The 25,597-nt window shown below is 41.0% G+C and overlaps 3 protein-coding genes across 5 annotated transcripts; 2 read left to right on the top strand and 1 right to left on the bottom strand.

Annotated features, from left to right (window-relative positions):
• Positions 1–1,475: 1,475 nt before the first annotated feature.
• Positions 1,476–23,969, bottom strand: cnot10 (CCR4-NOT transcription complex, subunit 10). Of its 3 annotated transcripts, none has more exons than XM_054620980.1 (19): positions 23,713–23,969; positions 12,881–12,972; positions 11,752–11,913; positions 11,475–11,625; positions 10,721–10,857; positions 9,810–9,893; positions 9,646–9,729; positions 8,541–8,658; positions 8,266–8,415; positions 6,658–6,860; positions 6,238–6,359; positions 5,412–5,591; positions 4,260–4,340; positions 4,032–4,145; positions 3,793–3,923; positions 3,677–3,709; positions 2,800–2,927; positions 2,553–2,628; positions 1,476–1,685 (listed from the first exon to the last, which is right to left on the bottom strand). In XM_054620980.1, the coding sequence occupies exons 1-19, from the start codon at positions 23,735–23,737 to the stop codon at positions 1,516–1,518; spliced, it is 2,241 nt and encodes a 746-aa protein (XP_054476955.1). In that variant the 5' UTR covers positions 23,738–23,969; the 3' UTR covers positions 1,476–1,515. The 3 variants fall into 3 exon arrangements, with proteins under 3 accessions (XP_054476955.1, XP_054476956.1, XP_054476957.1); XM_054620981.1 differs by lacking the exon at positions 23,713–23,969 and adding an exon at positions 14,378–14,633; XM_054620982.1 differs by lacking the exon at positions 23,713–23,969 and adding an exon at positions 14,505–14,633.
• On the top strand, positions 16,139–18,534 carry calhm6 (calcium homeostasis modulator family member 6). Its single transcript, XM_054620983.1, has 2 exons — positions 16,139–16,780; positions 18,083–18,534. Exons 1-2 carry the CDS (start codon positions 16,247–16,249, stop codon positions 18,527–18,529), a joined length of 981 nt encoding a protein of 326 aa, XP_054476958.1. The 5' UTR covers positions 16,139–16,246; the 3' UTR covers positions 18,530–18,534.
• Positions 18,567–22,165, top strand: LOC129109056 (calcium homeostasis modulator protein 5-like). Its single transcript, XM_054620984.1, has 2 exons — positions 18,567–20,813; positions 21,682–22,165. Exons 1-2 carry the CDS (start codon positions 20,271–20,273, stop codon positions 22,069–22,071), a joined length of 933 nt encoding a protein of 310 aa, XP_054476959.1. The 5' UTR covers positions 18,567–20,270; the 3' UTR covers positions 22,072–22,165.
• Positions 23,970–25,597: the final 1,628 nt, after the last annotated feature.

Genomic DNA, 25,597 nt, shown 5'->3' with positions numbered 1-25,597 from the left:
ATTAAGTGGTGTTCTTAATGATACAGTTTTTGATAAAGCCTATCTTTGTCACTCCATGTTTTATATAAAAGACCGTAAAACAGGGGAAACCGCACGCACTCGGACAACGTGGATCAGCGCCTACACAAGCTTCAAGTCCCCATCCATCTCCAGCCAGTCCATCACTGTGCTTCTTCACTCAACAGCCTTAGTTTAGTAGGTTAAAAAAGTCCTTAAAAAAGTTATAGTATGATAAAAAAAAAAGTCATGAAATTTCATTGTTCATCCTGTCGACATGAGTCATGAAAAGTCATATTACAGTATGTCCAAAAAAGTGTTTGAAAAAATGAAAAAAAGAGATGTGAATAACACAAATGTGCATTAAAGTGCTGAGGTTTGAGGATATATATATTAATTATTACAAAGGAAGACCAAACATAGGAAAAACGTGTTTTAACATTAAGTGACTTAGTGTGGAGTCAGTCTAGCCTGAAATATAAATCAAGGTATGGAAGTCAGAGTGATGTTTGATCCTTTTTAAAGTTTTATTTATTCTATTTAATCTGATAAATTGTCACAGATTACACAGTATGAAACTTCCAATAACTTAAAAACTAAAGAGGATATAAAATATCTGTATAAAATCTTTAACAGAGGTAACAGTATTTATTAAAGTGGAGCTTGTTGGGTTTCTAGTTTAAACGAGGACATACATTTTGAAATATTTTCTTGTACATTTGCTTCCTTTTACTCGTTAAATCAGTTTTAGAATTGATTTAAAGATTTTACTGCTTGTTTTTAAAGCTGTGTCAGGCTCCTGCCTCGACCTCTGACCCTCTGTAATGGGTCCAGAGTCCCGACTTGACAGTAAAGGGTTTTGCTGCTTGGTCCCTTGACTTTGGAACTCCAGTATCCTGATAAACTGCTTTTTAAAAACACTCATCTCATGGCTTTTGCTTTACTGTTGGTTTTGGTTTTAACTGTTCAAATTATTACATCTTGTTTTATATTTTATTTCCTGTGTTTCTTTAGTTTTATTCGTTTTTTTATTTATTATAAAGCACTTAAATTTGTTTTCGACGCCGCTATATAAATAGTTATTGGTATTATTATAAAAACGGTACGTCATTAAGTTAATCGTCAAAACGTTCTCACTACATTTACTTTATGCCTACATTGACTTCCACGTCCTGCCTGCCAAAAAAATAGATAAAAAAAGAATCACACACAGCTTACAGTAAATAAAATTTATTTTCATTGTTCAGACAACACACGGATTCCTCATTCAAATGGAAATAAACAGTCAGCTTGTCTCAGTCCACGTTACCGCTGCAGCTGGATTTCTCTTCTCGTCAGTTTGCAGACACACCAGCATAAAAACGGCTCCTGATGCTGAGGGAAGCAGCTTTATAAATACCAAGGCTCGTCAGGGGAGGGGGAGGGGGGGAGAGAGAGGAGATGTGGTGAGTGTGCTGGGTGGGGAGTGGAAGGGGGGAGAGGGGGAGGGTGGGGGGTGCCAGAGGATACTCTGGAGGCTCATTTGCGCTGAACTTGTGTGAAGGAAGAGGGCAGCTGGATGGGCTGGACGGACTGGACTGACTGGAAGGTCTGGACGGGTTTCTTGCGAGACTCTGGAGAGACCCTCTGCACCGCCGTGGGCAGCAGCTGGTTCCGTTTGATGATCTGCAGGGCCAGCTGGGTGTTGCCTGAGGACGCATGACACAGATCAGTGTCCCAATTTCCACTCAAATACCAAACAAAGGAAATAAAGCACATCAGTATGACCTGCCAAAGATGAGACCGCGGTTAGTGTTCGAAGAGCCAACATCCCGGAGCAGCTAAAATCTGTGATAGCAATGTGACTATGATGCCTGACTTTGGGTCCAAAATGGCGTTTTACTTCACTGATCTACAAAAAAGCTTGTCCTTATAAAGAAGCCAAATTCCCTCAGAAGTACTGCAGTTCAAGAACTGCACAAAATGAGGGTTTAAATAAAAAGTTATCGGAGTCAGAATAAGGAAACAACACGTTGATGCTCTAGATGCAGCTGCAATAAAGTTGTTTATTTATTTTTTATTAAAGCTGCCGAAAGCCAATATTTGTGCCACTGCACACTATTTCTAACTTTGAATATTTTTGAGCCACTGACACTCGGTGAGTCTTTGTTGTCCTTAAATGTCTTTCTCTAGTGTTTTAATGTATAATTACTACAATATCTAAAGACGGTTTAGACAGCATGCATGCACGCGGTAATGATGTAAAAGCAGCAGCAGCATGCATTTATTGTCTGTACGACAGGAAGACTGCTGGTCTGATGATTATTGTGTTTTTAATATCTTTCGCTCCGCACCATGAAAGGAATCTCCTCAAAAACTTAAAATGACCTCTTTTAAGCGGAAATTTGAAAATGCTGCAAAAAAAGTAATGCGAGTTAGGTGCTTTTCAATCAAAAACACCTCAAGCGAGCGTTAAAACCTTTTTGCAATTGAGGAAGCTTTTCTAATGGGATAATTGAAAATTTGCATAGAAATATGTGAAAGGGAACACGGCTCATGAGTGTTGGAGGTCTGACCGTTCTGTAGCTCTAAGTAGACTCCCAGCAGGATGGCTTCAGGTGGGATCTCCTTGGTGTTCACCATTGATGCAGCCTGATGAAGACAACACAAATCACTACTGAGTGAACTCTTATCGTCATTATATGAAGAGGAGAGATCGTTTAGTTAATCCACTTGTTCAAAAAGGTCAAGAATGATCTTTCCTTCTTAAGAGAAGCTTTGTATTTTATGGATTTGCATTGGACCTGCTGTTGTCATGGTTACCTGATGCAGGCACTTGCGGGCCTTCTCGTACTCGCTCCTCAGACAGTAGGCGCTGCCCAGGTTGAAGAGCATCATGGCCCGAGCTGCTGTCACACTGCTGGGGTAACACAGGGGAGTCTGCTTCCCTGCTGCATGCACACGCACACACACATATAACTATTATAGTAATATCCTTGATACTTTAACTTGTTCTTTAGTAGGGCTGTACAGAATCGTTGGACGCGTCACACAGTATGTTGACTTTTAATTCTGTATTTCTGCACAGTTGAGAATAAAGATCTGGTTATGCTAATATTATTAGTATTTTACTGATTGTAGAATTAGATTCCAATGGTGGCTGTGTAGGATTGTTTCAGACTTGTGTGAAACTAACATTTTTAATAACTCCAGAATGTTGAAAAGGAAAAAGAAAGAACTATATTAAATATATTAAAAAAAGAAGCTTTGAATACCTCAGAAGCTTTGAATGAAAAAAAAAAATGTAATTAATTCAACATAAGCTGTCCTAAAATGAACATGAGTCTTTCTTCCATATCATTAAATAGAATCATTCAAAGTCACCTTTAAATTAATAAAAATTCAAAAGTGAGTCGTTTTTTCTAAATGTATATTTAAAAGTAATTTTATTGGTTTCCTATTCATGATTTACATGTGTTTGTTTTTAGTTAGACATTAATAATGCAGCTAATTTCATATAAAATATCGATATTTTGTGTGTAAAAAAAACACACTAACGGTAATTGTACTTGGTTCTATTTTGACACAGGTGCATTAAATCATTTCAATGTCCATTATTCCTTTTTAAATGTCCTGTAGATGAGATTTTGAATGGTTTCATGTAAAAATCATGCATGAAGGTTTAACAAGGTGGACTCACAGGACTCCACAGGCTCGTCTCCTTTGTCAGACCCTGTTGACAAAAACAAAAACAAGCATTAAAGAAGAAAAGCCTCGATCGTACGTTTTGTAGAGTGATGTGCACCACCCACAGACCTTGGTCTTGCTCGCTGGTCAGCACTCCCATTGACACGTCGCTGACGTTCTCCGGGTTGAGGTGGGCGATGGCGTCAGAGATCCTGTCCAATGAGATGAGGGCTTCAGCAGCATAGAGGTGACCCAGGAACCTGATTAAACAGCAGAAGAGGAGGAAGAAGAGAAACCAGACAGTTGAGTGATTCAAAGTGGAGGACAGTGCTGACAAAACAGACCAGGTGAACAAACCCAGCACTTACTTGAGGGATCCGGACACCTTGGTTTGATGGAGCAGTTTCTCAGCGTGGTTTAGAGCCATCAGGTTGTCTCCCAGCGCCAACGCCACGTACGCACTACAGGCCAGGATGGAGCACCTACACATCAAACAGTTAACTGATTACTGTACAGCCCTCTGGGTTCTACGGGTCATTTAATGCTACTGAATAATGTCTTGATGTGTGAGAAGAGAGAAAAAGAAGTGTCTTTACCTGAGGTTTTCTACTTCCTGCTTTCTGAGGGGAGACGATGGAGCAGCAGACAGGAACTTATCAGCCTCCTGACCTTTACCACTGCAAGACATCCCCACAACACACATTCACCTCTAGTGAGCCTCGATCAAACCTCTATCACAGTACGGCCATTAATTCAAGCGATGATTGACAGTTGATCAGATGGTACAAAGTTAATATTGCAATATCATTATGTTGTTAATTGTTAATTAACAACATAATTATGTTGTGATATTAATTGTGTTAATTGGTTATTTTATATGCCTGTTGTTGCTCGGCAATAAAACTATTTATGTTAAATATACTAGTAATTTATCAATGCAGCATAATTAATCATTTAGCAATGTGGCATTATCAATCCACTTTGAAGACGGCGGCTTCAATCACAGGTGGCTTCTCATAGCGCATTTTTATTTCATTGAGAGAAAATTACTTTTTACTTAAAAAAGCCTTACATAGTTTTATTCAATATGCTTTCCCAAAATTGGTTGAAGAGAGCACTGCTTCCACGTTCATGTTGTGTTACATTCTTCCTAATTAACAAATCTTTTCATCAAAATATGACTTAAAATAAGGTTTTTGTTTAGTTTTTTTTTTTTTTTTTTTTTTTTAAATGAGTAATGTACAGTGTATTACTCTTCTAATCTGGACTTTGGCCCAACATTCAATTAAGTCTATCAGAGGCTGCTGCTGTAGGGTACACGACCAGCGACATGACAGCTCACCCAAAGTGAAGCCAAAACATTTGGATCGCCCCCTCCTGGTGGTTTAGTTAGTTTAGGAAGCGCTTGATTTGATATGCAGCAGAGCACGCATTTTTTTAAATGTAAATATCGCAATAAGAAAGTTTATATTTATTTATAAATATAAACTTTATAAATAAATATATATATATATATATATCATTAAAATATTTTCCTACAGTTATTCATGTCAAATAAATCTTCAATTTCAATGGAGCAGTTTCCGGTGCTCAGCAACTCTTTTTCCTACAGCATGGCAACCAAGATGGTAACATTTAACAGGGACTAACACAACATCAGTTAGAGCAATCAGCAATATGAAAACGTGACCAACATTATATGTTGTTTATAAACAGAGATTCACAATCTACTGGTGTGTGTCTCTGACCTGCAGGCGTCGCTGTTCTCGCTGCCACTCTCGGTGCTTCCTGACTGACTGGAGCTCTTGGAGCCGTTCTCTGTCTTGGTGTCCTGCTGCTGGTGTTCAGGAAGTAGCAGCAAAGCGTTCCTCAGGCAGATGGCTGCAAACTCCATACTGGCTACTGGGATCGCTGCTGACTGGCCCTCACTGTGCAACACACACACACACACACACACATTCAGATTTGGCTGATTCTAGTCAAAAAGAGTATCAGGACCATATAGGCAAGATAACTACTAAATGGATTTACTCAGTCAGTGTTATAGTAGATATAATACAGTTTGACTATGGGGAAATGTGTATACAGTTATCTACATTTCCATTTGATAAAATGGTGCAGAAATAAAAATGAAAAAAAACACTTAGTCGTGAGTTATTTCACTGTGGAAACATCAAATATCTTCAATGGAGAGTTGATACATGTCATACATACATATATTGTATAAGGGATATGGTCATAAAATAGAACCGTAGGTGTGTTTTTGCACCTTGGACAAAACCAGATTAAAGTTTCCCCTTGCTTCCAGTCTTTATGCTAAGCTATGCTAGGCTAATTGACACCCATCTCTAGAAAAACCGTTAATGCACAGACTTGACATTGGTATTGAGTGTCAAGACTGTGCAAGTTATATAATTTGTATGTATATGTATGTACAATAAAGTAGTAACAAAGTCAACAACCAATATGCAGCACTGCTGCCCTCTGCTGGACAAAGAATGTAAATGGCCTAATGGGTAATTACACTTGTGTACTTCAGGACTGGAGGATGGACTTGTTGGAGTTGTCACTGACCTGTAGATAGTGTTTTGGGTAGACTGGGATGCCAGCACGATCTTGCGATGGTAGCCCTGCCCGACAATGGACTGAACTATACCTTTTTTACAAGGTAACCCTTTGCTCTCCTGCTCCGACCCCTGGAAACAAACACAGAGACCATGAACTGACTTCATGTGATTTTCTGTCCACCTTTATACAGCTGCACTGGAAGGTACCATAACATAGCAGTTGCTTCTTTGAAATCATAACTGAAGTGGCAGTTTCTGAATAATAACTGTGGAAAAACATTACCGTTATTAGACGATATACACTGCAGACGTAAGGGACATAACATGTATTTCATGGTTCTTTGATAGATAAAATAACTTTAAAAAAAAAAAAAGAATCGGGAGGTAAGCTGAACTGAAATCAGGATCTACGTCAGTGAAGTCCTACCCCTTTGTTAGCAGAGATGCAGCACTCTGCCAGCCGCAGCCACAGTCTGGGGTTGGAGTGGTACACCTGCACGGCCTCCATCAGACACTCGAACGCTGCCAGAGGCCTGCCGATGTGCAGCAGCTGGATACCACAGTTATACAGCAGCTCGTAGCGCTTGTTGGCTAGAAGAGCACACATGGGGATGCCTGTGAACTTCTTAGCTGGAGAACAAAAGCAACGACACAAGAAAAATATCTTGTTACCATTGGGGACCCATGTACAACAATACATTCTCCTAACTGGCTTAGATCTAATTGAGGTGCACTCTTTACACAGTAATATATACCATACCATTCATTCATTGAAAAATAAGGAATTGGTACATTTAATCCTTGTGTCAATCCAGCTCTGTGCATTTTAAAAATGGCCCTTATAAACTTTAAAGTAACTCCACACACAATGCTTAAAATGTATTCCTTATAGTGGCATCGCTCCATGCAGGTAGTTTTGATGTTTTCTGTCCATGTTTTGTGATATGTCAGACCCGCCAGATGTTTTGTAACACAGAACCATCTGAGAAGCAGTCATTAAAAACCTTTTACAAAGGGGCAGACACTTTCAAAAAATACTTGGCAGGTGATTGGATGAACCATCTGGCAATGCAAATCTTTCTGAAGAGCGAATCCCTTCCATTCCATTGAGAAAAGCCTGCAGTGCCGTTCTTTGCTCTTCGTTCAATTGAAGTAATACTGGCCAGTTCTGATACAACTCATGCTATTGAAGCATCTACGCTTACCTCTTCGGGAGCCACTATTGTTGTTTAGAACAAAGTGCTCTCCGCGCATCACACACACACACACACACACACACACACACACACACACACACACACACACACACACACACACACACACACACACACACACACACACACACACACACACACACACACACACACACACACACACACACACACACACACACACAAACCACGCCCCTAGCTGCCAGTAACTCCTTAAAAGGAGGCCGATTGGTCTGGACACAAACGCTTACTTGAAGCCTGACAAGATAGATTTCTCAAGTGATATCGCGACAATCCAGCTGCCGTGCAAGGTAAGGTGCTTGATTTGCAAAAAAGTAAATTACAAATATCTTTTCCCAGAAATAGCAACCCTGTTAAACTCATTTATCCACTGATCTCACCGTCAGCAGTTTTCATGGGGACTACTTCTTTGGTAGAAATGTGCAGACATTTAGTAAGACAGTGCTTTTAAGTTTAAAAGAAAAACTAAATTCCACTGAGGTATAGACCTCTAAAAAACACGGACAAATAAAAACAGACCTATCAGTATGGAGAGATACCACTAGAGAGAAGTATGAATATATCTTTTTTTCATTCCAAGCATTGCGGTATGAAGATAATTTGTTCCTTTGGGATGAGAGGCTGTAGTCAGTTTGGATTCAATGGTTCCAATGGTGACCAAAATTGAAACATTTTATTTAGCCATATTTCCCCATAAAAAATCTGGAAAAAACAATGATCAAACAAGATACTGCACAGAGAATTATGGTAGGGCTGGAATCCACTGAAACCACTGTTAATGGAATTTGATGTCTGTCACTCACATTGCCCACTGCTGCCGTCTCCCAGCTGTGCACAGGTGTGGTCGTTCTCTTGCAGCGCCTTCTTAAAGTAGAAAATGCCTAGGTTGTGTTTCCCCATCGCAAAGTGAATGCAGCCCAGATTGTTCCAGAACATACATCGAACGCATTCGCCTGAATGAGACAAGTCGGAACACAAGCACATACTTTAAATAAATAAAATAAAAAGTCAAACCAAAACTAGCGGTGTGGCTTAACAGAGAAAGTCATCAATGTTGAGAGGAACAGTGCTTTGTCACCTGTCTTGATGGGTCCAGGATGCTCTGCAATGTTGGAGCTGTTCAATAGCTTCACTGCTTTCCGGTAGTTTCCTCTCAGGTATTCAAAATTACTCTTGAGGAAGAGCGAGGGCGCGGACTGAAGGAGGAAATGGGAAACACGGGTCAGAGAGAGACAGAAACACCTCTACAATCATCGGCCTCCAGTCAATACTGGAATCTTGAGTGACGTTGAGGTTCACTTTACACTGCATGTTCAGCATGGTGAGCCTCACTATGGCTGATGCATAACACCTGCTCTCTCCATTGTTAGGTACAACAAAGCATCACTTCACTTTGCTGTTGTTGTTCATTCCTTTGTGGTCTGTAGAAACTTTTTTAATATGTACATTTGATATCAAACAAAATGTTTGTTCCATGTAATCGATGGTGGCAGTCAAAGACTGAGTTGACGTGATATAATATCTCCCTCATAAGGGAGGACTAGTTGCCCCATGAAATCCACTTTTCTGAATCCATTTCTTTTACAATTTTAGCACATTTGGTCATCAGAAAAAGTGTCTTATCTTTTGGTGGATGAATACAATTTCAACAAATGAACAAGAACATTTTCAAAATTGAATGAATATCAATTAATTTGATGTATCACAACAAATTGCTTTCCGGCTGCGAGTTGCTCTGTGCAACGCGCCGCAGTCCTGTCACAAATAGACTAGGTGCGTATTTTAGGCGGAGCGGAGAGACAATGCTGGGACGCTAATGAAAGGCGTTTCGGCGTGTCTGGTGGAATCTCTACATAACTGTGTGTGTGTGTGTGTGTGTGTGTGTGTGTGTGTGTGTGTGTGTGTGTGTGTGTGTGTGTGTGTGTGTGTGTGTGTGTGTGTGTGTGTGTGTGTGTGTGTGTGTGTGTGTGTGTGTGTGTGTGTGTGTGTGTGTGTGTGTGTGTGTGTAGGAGGAGCTGAGCCCCGTCCTCTGTGAAACACCCACACAGAGAGCAGACGACAGAAGCAGCATGCCCGTTAATGACACCAAAACCTAGCAGCATGATGGTTTGGGTAAGCCCTGGTTTTTAAAATTCCAAGATGTTTGAACAATGTGATGTTGCGGCACCAACACTGAAACTCACGTTCCCCGCTGTGTTCATCACCGATTTGATCTCCCTCTTACAGGCCTTGGAGGATTTCATCTGAATGTAGGCTCTCACTTTGTACTGTAAAGGAGACAAAACAGTCAGTCACAGGGAAACAGTGAAATGTGAAACAGGGGATGTTCAAATCCAGGAGCTCTTGCCTGGTGCATCTTTGACTTGGCTGCCTCAATCATGGCTGTGAACTCTGCCCTCTGGTTTGCTCCGTCTTTGTTTGAACTGTTGCTCTGGAATTAAGCACAGCACTCAAACAGTAAACTTCATGCTTTTTACATCAGCTTTATTTGACAAATTATTTAGTTAAACATAATTACATAACTAAACAGAATTCTTCCCAGTTGTAGCCATTCAAGTAGCACAGCTAAAATAACCACATATATGCAGTTTATTTAACACGCTAAACTAGGTGAACAACTTTTTTTTTTAGATCTGTTTCTGAGTTTCTCTTTCAGTCTTCTTAAACCAGAGTTGGTGACGACTAAGATGATTGTGATTAGTGTTATTTTTTGTTTCTGTCCAGTTTGAATGAAGTGCGTTTGGATGATCAGCGAGGTAAAGTCACCGTTTCTGTCAATGGAGTCATGTGACTTTGAGGAGAGCCTATAAATTGTAGGTTTTCTAAGTCAATAAATTAAAATAATTGTTCAAATCCCTTTTATTTTATTTATAATACATTCATTTGGACACACATCACATGATAAATACCCATAACTACTGTAGAGTAATTTGTCCCGGGAATAAATGCAGATTATGATCTTTCCCACTGAAAACAAAACAGGGATACTGTTCCTCAAAAGTGTTTTAAATGAAATCTTCAGTTGATTCCATCCACCTCACTTATATTCAGGTGGAGGCGGTGACCTCAACATATCTTAAATAAGTAGATCAATGGGTTAAACTGAAGGTGTGTTGACACATCCTGTTTGATCTACTGATCACTTCTGATTTCAGCATTAAGGGTAAGTAAAATGTTACCATGAAGCAGGTTCTCTGAAACTGTAATGTTCTTTTCATGGTGTGGTTTAGTGTAGTGGGGTGGGGTGGCGTGGCGTACCTCTCCTTTGCCGTTCTTGTTGCTTCCTTGTACGGAGAGTTTGTCCAGCACGGCCAGCAGATGCAGGGCCTTCTCTGGTTGGAAGGTGAGCAGGTACAGATCCACCAGCAGGAAGCACACAGCCTGAGCGAACTTTTCTTCTAGGGCAAATAACACAATGACTACATGCCAAACTCGTTGCTGACATACACATTGACCCGGTTGCTGTTGAATTCACCGGTAGGCTGGATTTCTCCCCAGAGGAATTGTTAAATCATAATTACATTTCCTATAATCCCTGTTACTTTCCACGTTTAGGCAACACTTCCACAGGGTCCTGTGTTAATTAGGTTAGGAGAACTTTCCCTTGCACATACAAGTCAAGTATCAAGTGACCAGGCAAGTCAAGTAGCAAGTCATTGATTCTGCAACTCAAGTCCAATTTGTCCATGTCATTTATGACATTGAAATGTTTTAACTTAATTTTAAATCAACATTCATTTTTTTGATTTTCCTAAATATTGATTGATCATTAATGCCCATCAAGGCCAAAAGTCAGGTCCTTAAAAATGCTAATTTTCAATACATAATAAAAAGGTATTCACTCACAACCTTTAAATAAGCAACGTATTCTTACATTTCAGTGTCTTTTATCACTAAATATTTGTTTTTTTGTCCTAAAGGATTTAAAATGAAAATGAAAGCAGGTATGGATGAACTGTCTGTTGATCAGCCAATCACTTAAATAAAACCCATGTAGAGCACAACAACATACCAAATGGTTCCAGAAACTGGTAGAGCCTCTCTCCTATGGCGATGGCTTCAGAGTACTGCCTCATGTGGTAGTGGATGATGGCTTGATTGTAGTACAGCAAGCTGTTTTCAACATCGTCCAACCCATCAATGTCCTCTGCAGACGTGTGAACCTGAGAGATAAAAGACAGGAAGTCTGATGAAACCTGCGACACCGTGAGGAAGCAGAGCGTCGTTTGTCTGAAGCGTCATTCAACGTCAAAGCACGAGAAAAATGTAACCCACGTTTCTGCAGTTACCTGGTTCTTCATTGCCATTAGGGTCTGCTTCAGAGTCCCTGTGGTGGTTTGACTGCTCTTGTAAAACTCCACGACAGCTTTGTTCAAGGCGATCTTGTAGTCGTCTTTGTTGAGCTCCTGCAGGGCGTCCAGCTGTTTCAGGGACTCGTCGTACTTCGCATTCTGTGAGGATAACATGAGGACCGTTTCACCAAATGTGCAACCTGCAATCTGTGATTTGCAACGCTGCAGAATTTGTTCTTGCATTCATTTTTTAATTGTGATTATCAAATCTGTCCTCAATTTGTGCAATTGGTGACGTGTTTCAACTGTGATTTCCGCTCACAAATCAGTTTTGAAGTCACCATTAACAACTATATTGCAGTGCTTGTAGATCACTTCGATGAAACGTGGCCCAGGTCAGTGAATACAGCATGTTCCATGGTTTACAATAATAATGAGTGTGTGACAAGATGAGAGTCACACACTCACAATACTCGTTGATTGCGATGAAGGAATATGTCAGCCACTGAAACGCACTATCTTCTTTAAGTTTTCTAAAAGGATCAGTGTAGTATTATGCAATGTTTTTCTTACCGTTTTATCCCATGAAAAGATTAAAACCAACAATGTGTCTCTCAATACTCTCGGACTTCTCTTCCCGTCTGTGTCTCCCAGCTCTAAGGTTCCTACTGATCTTTAAAACCGCCTAACAAATATATAGTTTCATTTTTAAAAAGATTCAGTGGTTTCCTTTAACGGCTGGCCACTGGAGTTTTCATCAAACTTTACTCAAGCGGGAGGAGATAGTGCATCATTTACATGAAACCAATCATTAGGAACAGCTTGGATCTATACTCCTGATGACCAACTGTACTGAATTTCTCATAACTATTTAAAGAAACAGTAAGCTTATTAACAAGGTGTATACCATTATCATGAAGGCATAAAAGTGAAACATTTTAAATGGAGACTGGTTTGTCCCTCCCACAATAAAGCTTCACCTCTGCTTATTCCTCAACTGTCTTCCTGTAAGCTTTGCATCTACAGCAGGGGAGATTAGAATAAGCGCCAACACTGGGCCTAGCAGTTTCTTTATAAGTTTTGATTTTCTTTCTGAATAAGTTAGGAAAGGAAGCAGGCTGTTTACCGAAAACGCTTCATAAGCACTGGCTGCCATTTCTTTCTCTTGATCCGTCATTCCAGGAGATGATGAGTTGTCGTGCTTCCCCTCGTTTTGCTCTGATAACATTTTTAAAGGAGAGAGAGAAAAAGTCAAATTTACAACACACTTATACAGACGTCGTTCACTCAGTTGACACTTTATGGAGGTAGCCTTTTCTAATACTGGGGAAATTTGCCCCGAGAACTGCCTGATTTCCTTGTGGCATGGGTTCAACAAGGTAATGGAGACATTCCTCAGAGGTTCTGCTCCATGTTGACATGATGGCATCGCTCAGTAACTGCAGTTTTGTCGGCTGAGAGTCTCCCGTTCAACCAAATCCCCAAAATGCTCTACAGGACTGAGCTCTAATGGCTGTAGTTATTCTGTTTATACTGTGGTAGCTCTCGCCCAATTCTCACCCTGCCATATGCACTTGGCAGCAGAAAAACAGATTTATCTTCTACTAACCAGATAAGGTGAGCCTGCACCCACTGTAACTCAAGTCTGGCCAGTCGCTTCTTTTCCCTTTTAATAACAAGGCGTTTATGCGCCCACATATCTGCTGCTTACTGAAAGTTTTCTGTTTTTCACACCATTCTCTGTGAACTCTCAGGAGACCGTTGTGGTGAAACAAATCAAGATCAGGAGAATCTGTGCTGAACAGCAACTGAAGCTCTTGACCATGTCCACATGCTAACATGCACTGACTTGTTTCTTGGCTGATTTGATATTTGCATTGACGAAAAGATGTAACAGTGTAGCTATTCCAGAAGCAACTGAGTGTGCGTGACGTGACAGTTGGCGGATAATTTGAGAACCTCGTTAAAATAATCTGACATTTTATGGCATCGGACATAACAAGTTCACTCTGATATCACCATTACAAAATATTTAGGATCCATCTTTATGATTCAGAATTCAGAATTTAATCCATATCAAAGTGATCTATTTAAGAAACATATCAGCCGGAGAGCTGGTAGCTCTGACACCGTTACCCTGACGCCTGTTAGCGTAACTTAGTTGTTAGTGAGCGGCTCACTGCTGGGATCAGCGTGTGGGGCAACGATAAATATTATTTCTACTCGGTGTAGATCAATGCATGCCGAATTTATCATAAAACGGTCGCAACGTTAATGCAGTTTTGCCAGTGAGGCAGACACTCCAATGCGACATTTCTGAATGAAGTTTCCCCTAAACGTGTGCTGAAGCACAGGCAACATGCATCTCTGCTAAGCTAACGATAACAGGCACAGGCGCTATGAGGGCTAACTTAACTTAATTTAACTCAGGTGGGTGGCGTTAGGCTACGGAGCACTACATACGCGAATGACCAACTGAGCTGTACGAGAGTGGTCCCCTTCAAATGATATTACCAGTTTTTAATTTGACAGAATCCATTGAGGAGCGCGTCTGTTCAAGGGGTTAAAGCTAGCTCAAACGACCATAACTAGCTACGCAGCTAGCACTAGCTAACCCACTCACCTGTATTTTCTGCCATTCCTATGGCCTTTTCAAGGACAGTTAGATATCCTATATTTTTAGTTATGATTAGACTAGATTAAATTCAGTTGACCGGCGGATGAAACGTTAAAAAATTATACTTGAATACTTAATCTCCAGTGTTTCACACAGAAGATGGGTAGCCGAAATCTGTCTGGTCCGCTCTAAACAGATTCTTCTTTGTCGTTTAGTGACAGTTTGCAACCAACGCGGGTTAACGCCACAGCGCCCCCTGCTGCCACGGATGTGTTAGGGAAATGTATCACAACCAGAATGACCTTTAATGGCCAAGTACGCCTGCACAGGCAGGGAATAACTGCTAGGACAACAAAGCAGGACAAACACAGGTAAATAATATACAGGACTGTTATGTACACAAGTAGTTAAATAGCTGTGTATATGAATATTATATAAATATATACAAAAGAACCACTGACCAACAATAAAATAAGAGGAAAATAAAACGTCTCTATACAGGTCAAGTGTTCTGTATATTGTAATGATAATAAATCAAGATATAGAAGAGGGTGTGTTTCAGCCAGAAAGCCAGTTATTCAACAGAAAGTAAACCCACATATACAAAGGATCTGAATTGCACTGGGGTCAGAGTAAATTAGTTAAAGTAGTTATATGAGGCGTGGGTGTTTAAGTAATTAAAAACATGAATAGCTTTTAAAAAAAAAATATATATATATATATATATATATATATAAAAAAATATATATATATAGTGTTTGTCTTTCTTATGATCAGTCCCTGGACCTTGATTCCTTTATTTGGTAGTTTAATCTAATCACTCATAGCTTCTGTGACAACTGAACAGTCCTGAAGCTGAACTCTTTCCAAATGTGTCTTTTGGCGAAGTACATCCCGTTAATTTGACTAAATCAGACTGCTGAAGTTTCATATATAGATTCATTTTGCAATATATTCTTGCACAAAGCCATGACTTTGGATTTTGTCCTCCATCACCTCCACTGAAAGCATGTTAAAAAATGATTGACCAGTATGAACAAGAGGAATCCAATCATATTATCAGAAAAAAAACACCAACGGGATGTGATCACTTCCTCACTTCACTCTGCTGCTGATGCTAGCTGCCTCTCTCTCTCTCTCTCTCTCTGTATCTCTGCAACAATGGTATGTTCTTCATGGAAACCTTCACAAAAAAAGAATGAATGAATGCTCTCTTTGTGCATGATTTTTTTTCCTTGCAAGTATGCTTTTCCCTTTTTAACCACAATTTTTCACTTTGGATTTTGTCCTCCATCACCTCCACTGGAAGCATGTTAAAAAATGATTGACCAGTATGAACAAGGGGAATCCAATCATATTATCTATAATACTAAATCACATTTTAAAAGTCAAGGAGGAAAAAGTACAATATTTGCCTTTGAATGAAGTCGAAGTAGAAAGTAACATGAATTGGAAATACTCAAGTGAAGTACAGTACCACAACATTCTTTTTAAGCACAGTGTTGAAAAAAAATAAAACTATGGTTATTTTCGTTCTCGATCCTTTTCCAGCAATTGATAAATTGATAAATAACCAATAGAGACTTTGAGAAGAGTGGCGTCAATAATATAATGTTTTTTGTGAATTATTCTATAAACATTTGTAAATTACATCATAAATGACATTTAAATCAGCCAATTATGCCACGAATAAGCAATAAAAGCATAATGGTTTATTGAGTGGAACTTGCGAGTTATGCAACAGGTGCAACAGTGGGTTGACGCTGGTGGTTTTGGAGGGAGGGGGTCAGGGTGCTGGGTGGTGACAACAGACCTAAATAAAAATGTGGAAGTGAAAGTGTCAGCGGCAGTTGCTCTGTCACGCGGCAGTCAGAGATGGACAAGTTCAAGGCTGTCCTGAGCATCGCCAGCAAGCAGCCCAACCTCGGGTTTGTGGCCCTGCTGACGGCCGGGGGGGAGCAGATCTTCTCCTCGGCGGTTTTCAACTGCCCCTGCAGCGACCTGAACTTCGTCTACGGCATGGTGTTCCTGCTCGTGCCCGCCCTGGCGCTGCTGCTGCTGGGTTTCATCCTGAGCCAGAAGACTTGGAAGCTACTGACGGGCGCATGCCGGCGCGGGGCCGTGCAGTGCCGGTGGGGGGGGCTGACCGCCACCTGCATGGCGCTCTTCCAGATCAGCTTCGCTGCGATGGTGGCCCCCTCCAGCTGGATCGCGGTGGCCCTGCTTAACGGGAACTACTACGAGTGTGCGATGACCGGGACCAACGTGAGCGCGTACGAAAGGCACCTGTGCGGAAAGACGAGCTCCCTGGGAAAGTGTCAGCAGCAGCTGCACAGGTACCCCTGCAGGACGGGCAGCGACGTCCCGGACAGGGAGGACGTTCTGCTCAGACTGAAAGCTCAGTCTCAGGTCAGTGTTCTCCTATGATTTTACATTATCATATTAGTGTTATATGTATTCTATATATTTATCATCATCATGGAAAAAGGGTTCAAAACGTATTGCTGTACCTTATCTACATTTAACTTAAATTGACTGAAATAGGACTTAACTGAGATAGGAAACTGAAGTAAAACAAGTACTAGGATTAACAAACTTGTAGTGAAAGTTCACATACATTTTTCTAGATTTGAAGTGCGCTCATCCTTTCGTTTCACCAATTAAAGGGATAGTCCGGATGTTGAATTGAAGTAAGGTTGTATTACTTATCCATAGTCTGGTTATTTCCTACAGTAGATGGCAGTAGCCACGTTTGGAGAAACCAACAGGAGAACCAGCACAGGAGCAAAGCAATGTACTGCTGTGGACGGGGGATTCAGCAACATTTTCTTAGACGCCTAAAAAAAGTCCATATGAGTTAAATGTACACTTAATTTAGAATGTTTTCACCGCTTTACCTTGTCGTCAGACAGCCCAATCTGACGGGGAACTGAAGCCAAACCAAACACTGGCTCTAGATAGTTCTGAACCTTTGAGTTTGGCGATATTGCCGTCGCAACCAATGAACGAAAGTTACCATATTTGGAATGCGGAGGAGAGACATAGAGCTGCTGTATACAGCTTTGGTAGCGGTTGCTACCTGTCAATCACAGTAAGCCGGCCCTAAAGCATACTCTGCTTTATGGTCTATTTGACTCTAAATTGGACCATCATTTGTAATGAGGAAGACTTGAAACTATCTATTGAGACCATAAACTCATGTTTACAATGTTTACTGAGGTAATTAATCAAGTGAGAAGTAGGGTCATTTTCTGTTAGACTTTCATAGAATCAGACTTCTTTCTGCAACCGGAGGAGTCGCCCCCTGCTGGTCAGTAGAGAGAATGTAGGTTTTAAGACACTTCTGCATTGGCTTCACTCTGCAGAACCTAGTTCGGATTCAACAAAGTCACACAATACTGCAACCATCCTAAACGATCTAGGCAGCGGTAGACCACCATCTCCTGTATTCTGCGAGGTAAAATGACGGTTTTGGTAATGGAGTCTGTTGGCTCTGAGGAGAGAATAGATAACGGCCTCAGTTCCCCATCGGAATGGGCTGTGGTTTGTTTCTCCAAACTGGTGGCGTGCCGACTGCCATCTACTGTAGGTAATACACTGACTATGGATAAGAACCTCATACAACCCCACTACAAAACATCCAAACCATCCCTTCAATGTGTGACAAATATAATAGAGTTAATTCTCAATCCATCCCTTGTGTGACCACAGATCATTGGCTGGCTGCTCATCACCTCCATCATGTTGTCCAATCTGCTGCTGACCTGCGTGGCTCGGTGCACCTCCCCCATCAGCTACCTGCAGCTCAAGTTCTGGGGAGCGTACGTCCAGGAGGAGAGCAACCTGATGGATTCATACGGCGCCAAGCACGCCAAAGAGCTCGCCGAGAGGAACCTGAAGAGCTTTTTCGGCAATAAACTTCCCGAGAACATCATCACCCCTTCCAACAAGGACTGGGAAAATATCTCCTCCCTCTACAAGTTCAGCACCAGAGACCACTACTACAGCAACCTGCACCGGTACGTGGAGATCTGTCCGGAGGCCGACAACCGCATGATGAGGATGGGCTCGACCATGTTGAGCGAGGCCGCAGAAAACACCCCGGCTGTTCTCGATTTTATAGACGAAGGCAGGGTGGGGCTGCGAAGTGGTCTTTAAGCATCAGAGGATCGTCTGTGTTGGTGCTGGTCATACTGATATTCCAGAGAGCCAAAGGCCGCCAACCTTAAATAATGGACTGCCAAGTCAACACTCAGCTGCAGGCTGATGTTTTTGGGCAAAGACCAAAGTATTTGACTGATTGAAATTCTGATGATGGTGCCAGTTGAAAAAGTTAAGAGATCACAGAGAATTATTCAGAGCAGAACATGAGTATTTTAACCATGCATACATAAAACCAAACTTATTGAGGACAATTAGGACACCCATTGTGTAAAAAACGCAACCGAATTCAATTCAATTCAATTCAGTTTATTTTGTATAGCCCAGAATCACAAATTACAAATTTGCCTCAGAGGGCTTGACAATCTGTACACATGCGACATCCTCTGTCCCGGAACCCTAACATCCTAAAACTCTCCTAAAAATAAAAATTTTTTAAAAAAGCAGAGCGGTGATTAAAAAAAAAAATGAACAGCAGCAATAGTGAGGCAGAGTGTAAAGTCAGAGATCATGATCACTACCGCATTCATCCACAGGGACTGCTAAAAACACAAAATGAAAGATCCTCATAGTAGCTTTAAGTGGCAATCCTGACAATGCATTCGCACATAATAGTAATAAAAATAATGAAGAACAGAAATATATTATAGATTAAAAATATATATATATAGATTAATTTGTGACATGCAAAGTGATAACTTTACTGATGTTACTGTAGTAGCAGCAGATGATTATGTGACTCATACAGAATGTGTAGAGGAGGTTTCACCACTTCCTGTTTAATGCTCTCAGTGTTTTAGTCTGAGTAATTGATCAAAAAAACACCAACAGGATGTGATCACTTCCTCACTTCACTCTGCTGCTGATGCTAGCTGCCTCTCTCTCTCTCTCTCTGTATCTCTGCAACAATGGTATGTTCTTTATGGAAACCTTCACAAAAAAAGAATGAATGAATGCTCTCTTTCTGCATGATTTTTTTCTGCAAGTATGCTTTTCCCTTTTTAACCACAATTTTTCACCATTGCAGATAATTGTCTATTTCATCCCTCCTGAGTGCACGCTGCAGTCACGCTGAACTGAGACTTTGTTGTGTTTGGTGAGTGCATGCGCACGAGGAGAAACAAATCAAGTTGTCCTACTTTTACTCATTTCATATGAGTTAACCACTGCTCCATATTAAAGTGCAGAGAAACGGAAGCATGACACCCTTTTAGTTCACTGGTGTGTTTGCCGTTTGTTTTGCCGGCATGTAATCGTTTCAGGCTGCATTCCGATCACGTGACTGTCAAAGACTTGTAAAAAAAACTAGACCAGCAGGATTTTGTTTTGCAAACGATTACCTCAACACAAAGCTGGAGGAGGAAGCATATGAAGGGGTGGGGTGGTGTAAATGTGAACAGAGAAAGGGAAGTGGAGTGAAGTTGTAACTTTTTACAGCTGGGTCTGGACCTTTCCTTTGAGCGGCAGAGAAGCGGGGGCTTTTTCCTCTGGAGCAAGACTAGATAAAGAGGCTTTGGGTGGGAGGGAGCGTCAGATTGACTGAAGGAGGAGCCTTAAGAGAGGAGAGGCAGCCAAAGGGAGGGGCACAGACAGTGTTTTGTCCTCAGCTGTGGAGGAAGACGAGACAAGACAGGACAGGGAATGACTGTAGGTGCTCAAGCTCTTCGCTCTTCGCTCTCTGTTTCTCACTTTGCTTGATTTCTCACCGGAGTGTGTCCGAAACCTCCCCGCTGGCACCATGGATAACTTCCAGACCGTCCTGCGATTCTTCATGAACCAGAAAGCCACCATCGGCTACAGTTTCATGGCTCTCCTGACTATAGGCGGGGAGCGAGTCTTCTCCATGGTCTCTTTTCAGTGCCCATGCAACCACGACCAGAACTTTGCCTACGGGCTGACCTTCCTGCTGGGCCCGGCGGCGGTGCTGCTGGTGTTGGGCCTCTTCTTCAGCACCAGGTTGTGGAGGCTCTACACCGGCTGCTGCCTCAATCCCATGAAGCTGTGCCCCAGAGGGAACTGCTTGGGCTGCCTCAGGGCGTTCACAAGCATCTTCACCGGGGCTTGCGTGGCCCCTATAATGTGGCTCTCAGTGGCCCTGCTCAACGGGACCTTTTACGAGTGTGCTGTCAGCGGCCTAGACGATAACGTGGTGGTGGATCTGTTCTGTAAAAACAAGACCATGAAGTGTCGGAACGAGCTGGCCCGAGTGCCCTGTGACCGGTCCGAACTGTCCAAAGAAGAGCGCATGGAGCTGCTGTTGATGTTCAGGGCCCAGTCACAAGTAAGAGACACACAATACTCATAATCCTTTTAAAGCGGGTATATCATTTGTCTTATGGATCTGGAACTGTTTCCTGTTTCAAGTCTACAAAATAACCCTAAAGATGCCACAGTGATGTCATAAGGGTTTTCTCAGCTTGGATGGGAGACGCAAACAAGACACAAATTCACAGTAGAATTTTTTACAAATTGGGAGGCAAGGAGTTCAAAGGATCACAGTGTTTATAGGGAGGATCTGATGAAAGATGCTATTCAGTTGAACTATGGGAAATGTAGGATCAGGGGGTTTTAGAGTTTCTTCCATACTGGGGACTAAAAGACAAATAAGTCATAGGGTGGGGTATCGTTTAAAAAATGACAATGCCAGTACCAATAACAGTACCCTTTAAGTGATACTAATACATAACAGTACTTCATTCGATACCCACAAACTGTGAAATAAGCCAACCCAATCAGTTTTTTGTGGGCTGCTTAGATCAGAAAGCATGCAATCCAGAATTTGCTCCACTTCCTATTTCACATGCAGGCTCATTAGAATATACCGCCCCAATCTGAATATCTCCGTCGGGGCTTGTGAACTACCTTTTTCAAAGGTTTACCATATTTTTCTCATAAGCCAATCGGAGCAGACTGGGCTTATTCGGGAGGGGATCTTAAAGACGGATAGTTTCAGACAGAGGGTGAGTTCAGGTATGTTCAGATAGACAGTTTGAGAAAATATGTGTATTCTTTTTAATTAAAGCATGAAAATATGTTCCAGTTGAAACCCAAAATACAAGTACTGACCTCCAAATTAGCATCATGTGGCCCCTTTAATTGCATTCCCTATAGAGTGTTCATCAGTTCACATCATCCCTGTATGTCTGCAGATCCTGGGCTGGTGCATCGTCATCATTGCTGCGTTCGGGGGCCTCCTTGGTACCTGCTGCACTAACTGCCGCTCCAAAATCAGCTACCTGCAACTCACCTTCTGGAAGCGCTATGTGGAGAAAGAGAAGGAGCGCTTCGACGCCTTCGCGCTGGACTACGCCACCAAGCTGGCGGAGAGAAACCTGCAGAGTTTCTTCGAGAACAAGGACCCCGAGCCGTTCCCTTTCCCCAGCCACAGGGCGTGGGAGGAGATCTCGGCCCACTACACCTTCTCCAGGAGCGAGCAGTGTTACAGCACCCTTCAGCGGTACGTGGAGAGGACAGACGGGGACTACACATCGGAGAAGAGACCCGTGTTGGACCCGGAGCATGGAATAGAGATGCTCTGAGAAGGGGCAAACTGCATTGTGACTGTCATCACTGTGGGTATTTAACTCTAGGTCGATTGTATGTGCAAGTCTGACTCAGGAACAGCTTCCCCACAAAGCTGCCCTTTCAGTATGTTACTCCAAAGAATGTGCCAAACCGCAATGGTACGTCTTTCTCTAAGCACATGAAATAATGAAGGGCATAACCTCTGTTTTATACACACTAGCTCTCTATATCTCTGTAACACTGCTTGCGTTTGGGCATTCTATCACTAACACAAAGTAAGTAATTAACCAACTGGGTTACTTTAAGAAGTCGCAGTCAGGGCCCTAGCCACTGAGACCCATTTAAACAGACTTATAGGAGACATTTCTATATTGTCATTTTATTTTTTGGTGGCTAAAAAACAAATTGTGTGCTGACTGAATTTCCTACTATGAAGCATTCATAAAGCTTTTTTAAAAATATGTTTCAAAACTTGCATTGTTTACATTGATGAAAACTATAAGGAGTGCCGTACCCAGCTACAAGCCATAGCTCTGGGGTTTTTTTACTCTGAGGATTCCCAAACAAGTTGAAACTAAATGTTACACCCAGAATATGAGCACCTTTCTTTCATTAGAGAATAAACAGCCAGAGAGTCAGTCTTGGATTAGAACTGAGGAAGTCCCATAAAGCACTGGGGTTAAGGATAGCCCTGGGCGAAGAGTATGCAGTTAAAAACCCATTAAAATAATTCCTAATAAAAACAGATTCTGAATGTGATCACACACACTGCTCCAGATTAGAAATGTAGCTGGAATAATATCCTTCCGCTGACTCATAGACTTAAGTAATTTCATAATATTGCAAACCCATATAAATTCTCCCAAGGGCCTGTAAACAAAACTCATTATGAGAAACTTCCTCACAATAATGATTTTGTATTTCAAAATAATTACTCAGTATCTCAAAATTACTAGAAACTTCCTCATAATAATGACTTAGTATCTCAAAATAATGTGAAACTACCTCACAAATATGAGTATATCAAACGTGCAAGACAGTTGCAGCCCGATTCTCCACCTGAGGCCTCTACCTTTCTCCTCACAGCTAATTCCACACGTTGACTGACTGATGCTGAACTTCATGGACCAGAGAGAGTTCTTCCTCTCCCATTTTCAGATTATCATATATTTAATGCATGTTAGAAATGATCGAGTCTGTAAAAGTCATCAAGTGAAAACAGGGATGCGATTTATCTGAGTGATAAGAACGTCTTAGAATAAGACTTGAGGTGAAAACTATTTTCATGAAAGCATGGATGGATCACTGAACAGCCCAAAACAAAACAACTACATAGAGACCCAACAGGGTCACAAAGAGACACAAAACAACTCAAAAAAGTCAAAAGACAACAACCAACAAGGCCAAACAAGTATAAAATATCTGTGTCCTGGTAGTGGGGCCTTTTGAATGTCTGTGTCCCGGGGCACATAAAATGTACTTTCTTTGTGGTTTTCTCCAGAGAGAAAACACAAAGCATGATCATCAAACATGCTGATACTACTAATATCTAGCGTGAGGTGGGTTTCTGTCACTGCTTCTACCTGACATGTTAAAAAGGCCAACCCCACTTGTTATATTCATTAATTCCTCCAATAAACAGTTTAACCATTTACCTGCTGGAGAAGAGTTGCAGAGCATTCAGACAGCAGTAGCAGACCTGACAGCTCACTTTACTCCGACCTATCAGGTTTGTAGATGCAAAGGTCATTAAAGGGTTATTCCACTAAAAATAATCATCATGTTAGGCATGTATCTGCTCTCACAGAGGTCCATAATCAGCTCCAGATTTGACTCTTCTTCTCCTTATTCAACTCCCAAACTGTGATCCTCTCCCTGTCATACTTTGTCCTGCTGTACCCTCAGGTGGTGGATGACTGTTACTACATCTTCCTTAATGAATGAAGGGAAGACTGGGGACTAAATGTCCACTTTGCTATAATCTCAAAGAGAGACACTTCATCTTTTGAAGAAGATATGAAGCACATTCAGTCATGGACTCATTAACCTGTTGAAGGCCCAGACTGAAAAAACACATTTGATATCAGACCAGTGAGGAGCAGTCAGTTATGTAGATTGATATTTAGATGAGGACTTGATCTGATTGGATACATCATCAGATTACAAAGGTGAGTGAAGAAGTTTTATTATTTAAATGCACTTTATTATTAAGACCGTATTTAATATATGGAGACCTGCTGTTTTTTTATTCTATGGACTTAATTCTGTATTTTTAAGAAAAAAAGATCTGTAAACAACTACGTTTAGACTTAAATTCAAGCTGACTTGATTTTAATTTCTATTGTCTTAATAACATTTGGTAAAATTACGTTTGTATTCTTTACAAATCTTGAGGCTTTTATTGAAATCTGGTAATTTGAAATATTGTTCTGATAATATTAATCTGTTGGTGAAGTCATTTACACAAGAACCTGCAAATATATCATTTATTTTTAGCCATGTTGTGTTCCCATACATTTTAAATGTATGACAGTGTTGATAAAGTTATTAATAATTATCAAAAGTGAATAATAATAATAATAATAATAATAATAATAATAATAATAAGTGTTTTTTCTAATATAATATCAGCCCTTTGTGTTTAAAAGTGTTCAGTTTGTCTCTTTGCATGAAGAGATTTGCAATTTAAAACTGTTGTGATAACTGAGACAAAAGCATCATAAAACATTGTAATAAAAACCCAAATATGTAACAAAATGTCCGTCAAGGATTCCATGGTTGCTAGGTTACATCTCGGAGCAGCATTCATATACGATCATCATTTAAACACAAGAAAAGTGTTTTCTCAACTTTCACTGGACGATTGCTCTCAAAGTATCTCTTCTACTGAGGACTTGGTACATCCCGACCAGAACTACAGACTCACAGAGACTGATGAAAGAGACACAACTGACTTCATCATGGACAATGTGAGATTTGAACACTTTGAGTGTCTACAGTGGTTTTCTATGTGTTTTACCGTCGACACTTTCAGACGCCTTAAAAGTTCACTGATGTTTAGTCAATCGGCTCTGCCATGAACACTCCCCCACCCCGATGATAAAACTCATTATTATTATTAATATTATCCTCATAAATAATGTAGGAGACGCTCGTTTTTACTGTAATGATGAACACTGTTTGGCTACAGGATCAGGTAGACTACAGTACTGTACACACTCAATTCATCTAGTCATTATAAGTATATTAAAATCAATGCCTGACTTACTTACAATAATGTTTTATCATATTTTTATATATCTTTAACCAACTCATTCTTATCACAAATTAATATCACCCAGTTGAAAGCTAATACATTGATATTGGATGTTTAAATATAGCCGATTAACAGAAGGGTCTCAACTATAAAGTACTTCCATCCATCCATCCATCCATTTCCTCTGCTTATCCGGGGCCGGGTCGCGGGGGCATCAAGCTAAGGAGGGTCCTCCAGACGTTCTTCTCCCCAGCAACACTTTCCAGCTCCTCCTGGGGGACCCC

Source organism: Anoplopoma fimbria, chromosome 20 (genome assembly GCF_027596085.1).
Source record: "Anoplopoma fimbria isolate UVic2021 breed Golden Eagle Sablefish chromosome 20, Afim_UVic_2022, whole genome shotgun sequence".
NCBI lineage: Eukaryota > Metazoa > Chordata > Actinopteri > Perciformes > Anoplopomatidae > Anoplopoma > Anoplopoma fimbria.
Note: the sequence above shows the minus strand (reverse complement) of the source record. Positions and strands in the feature narration are given on the sequence as shown.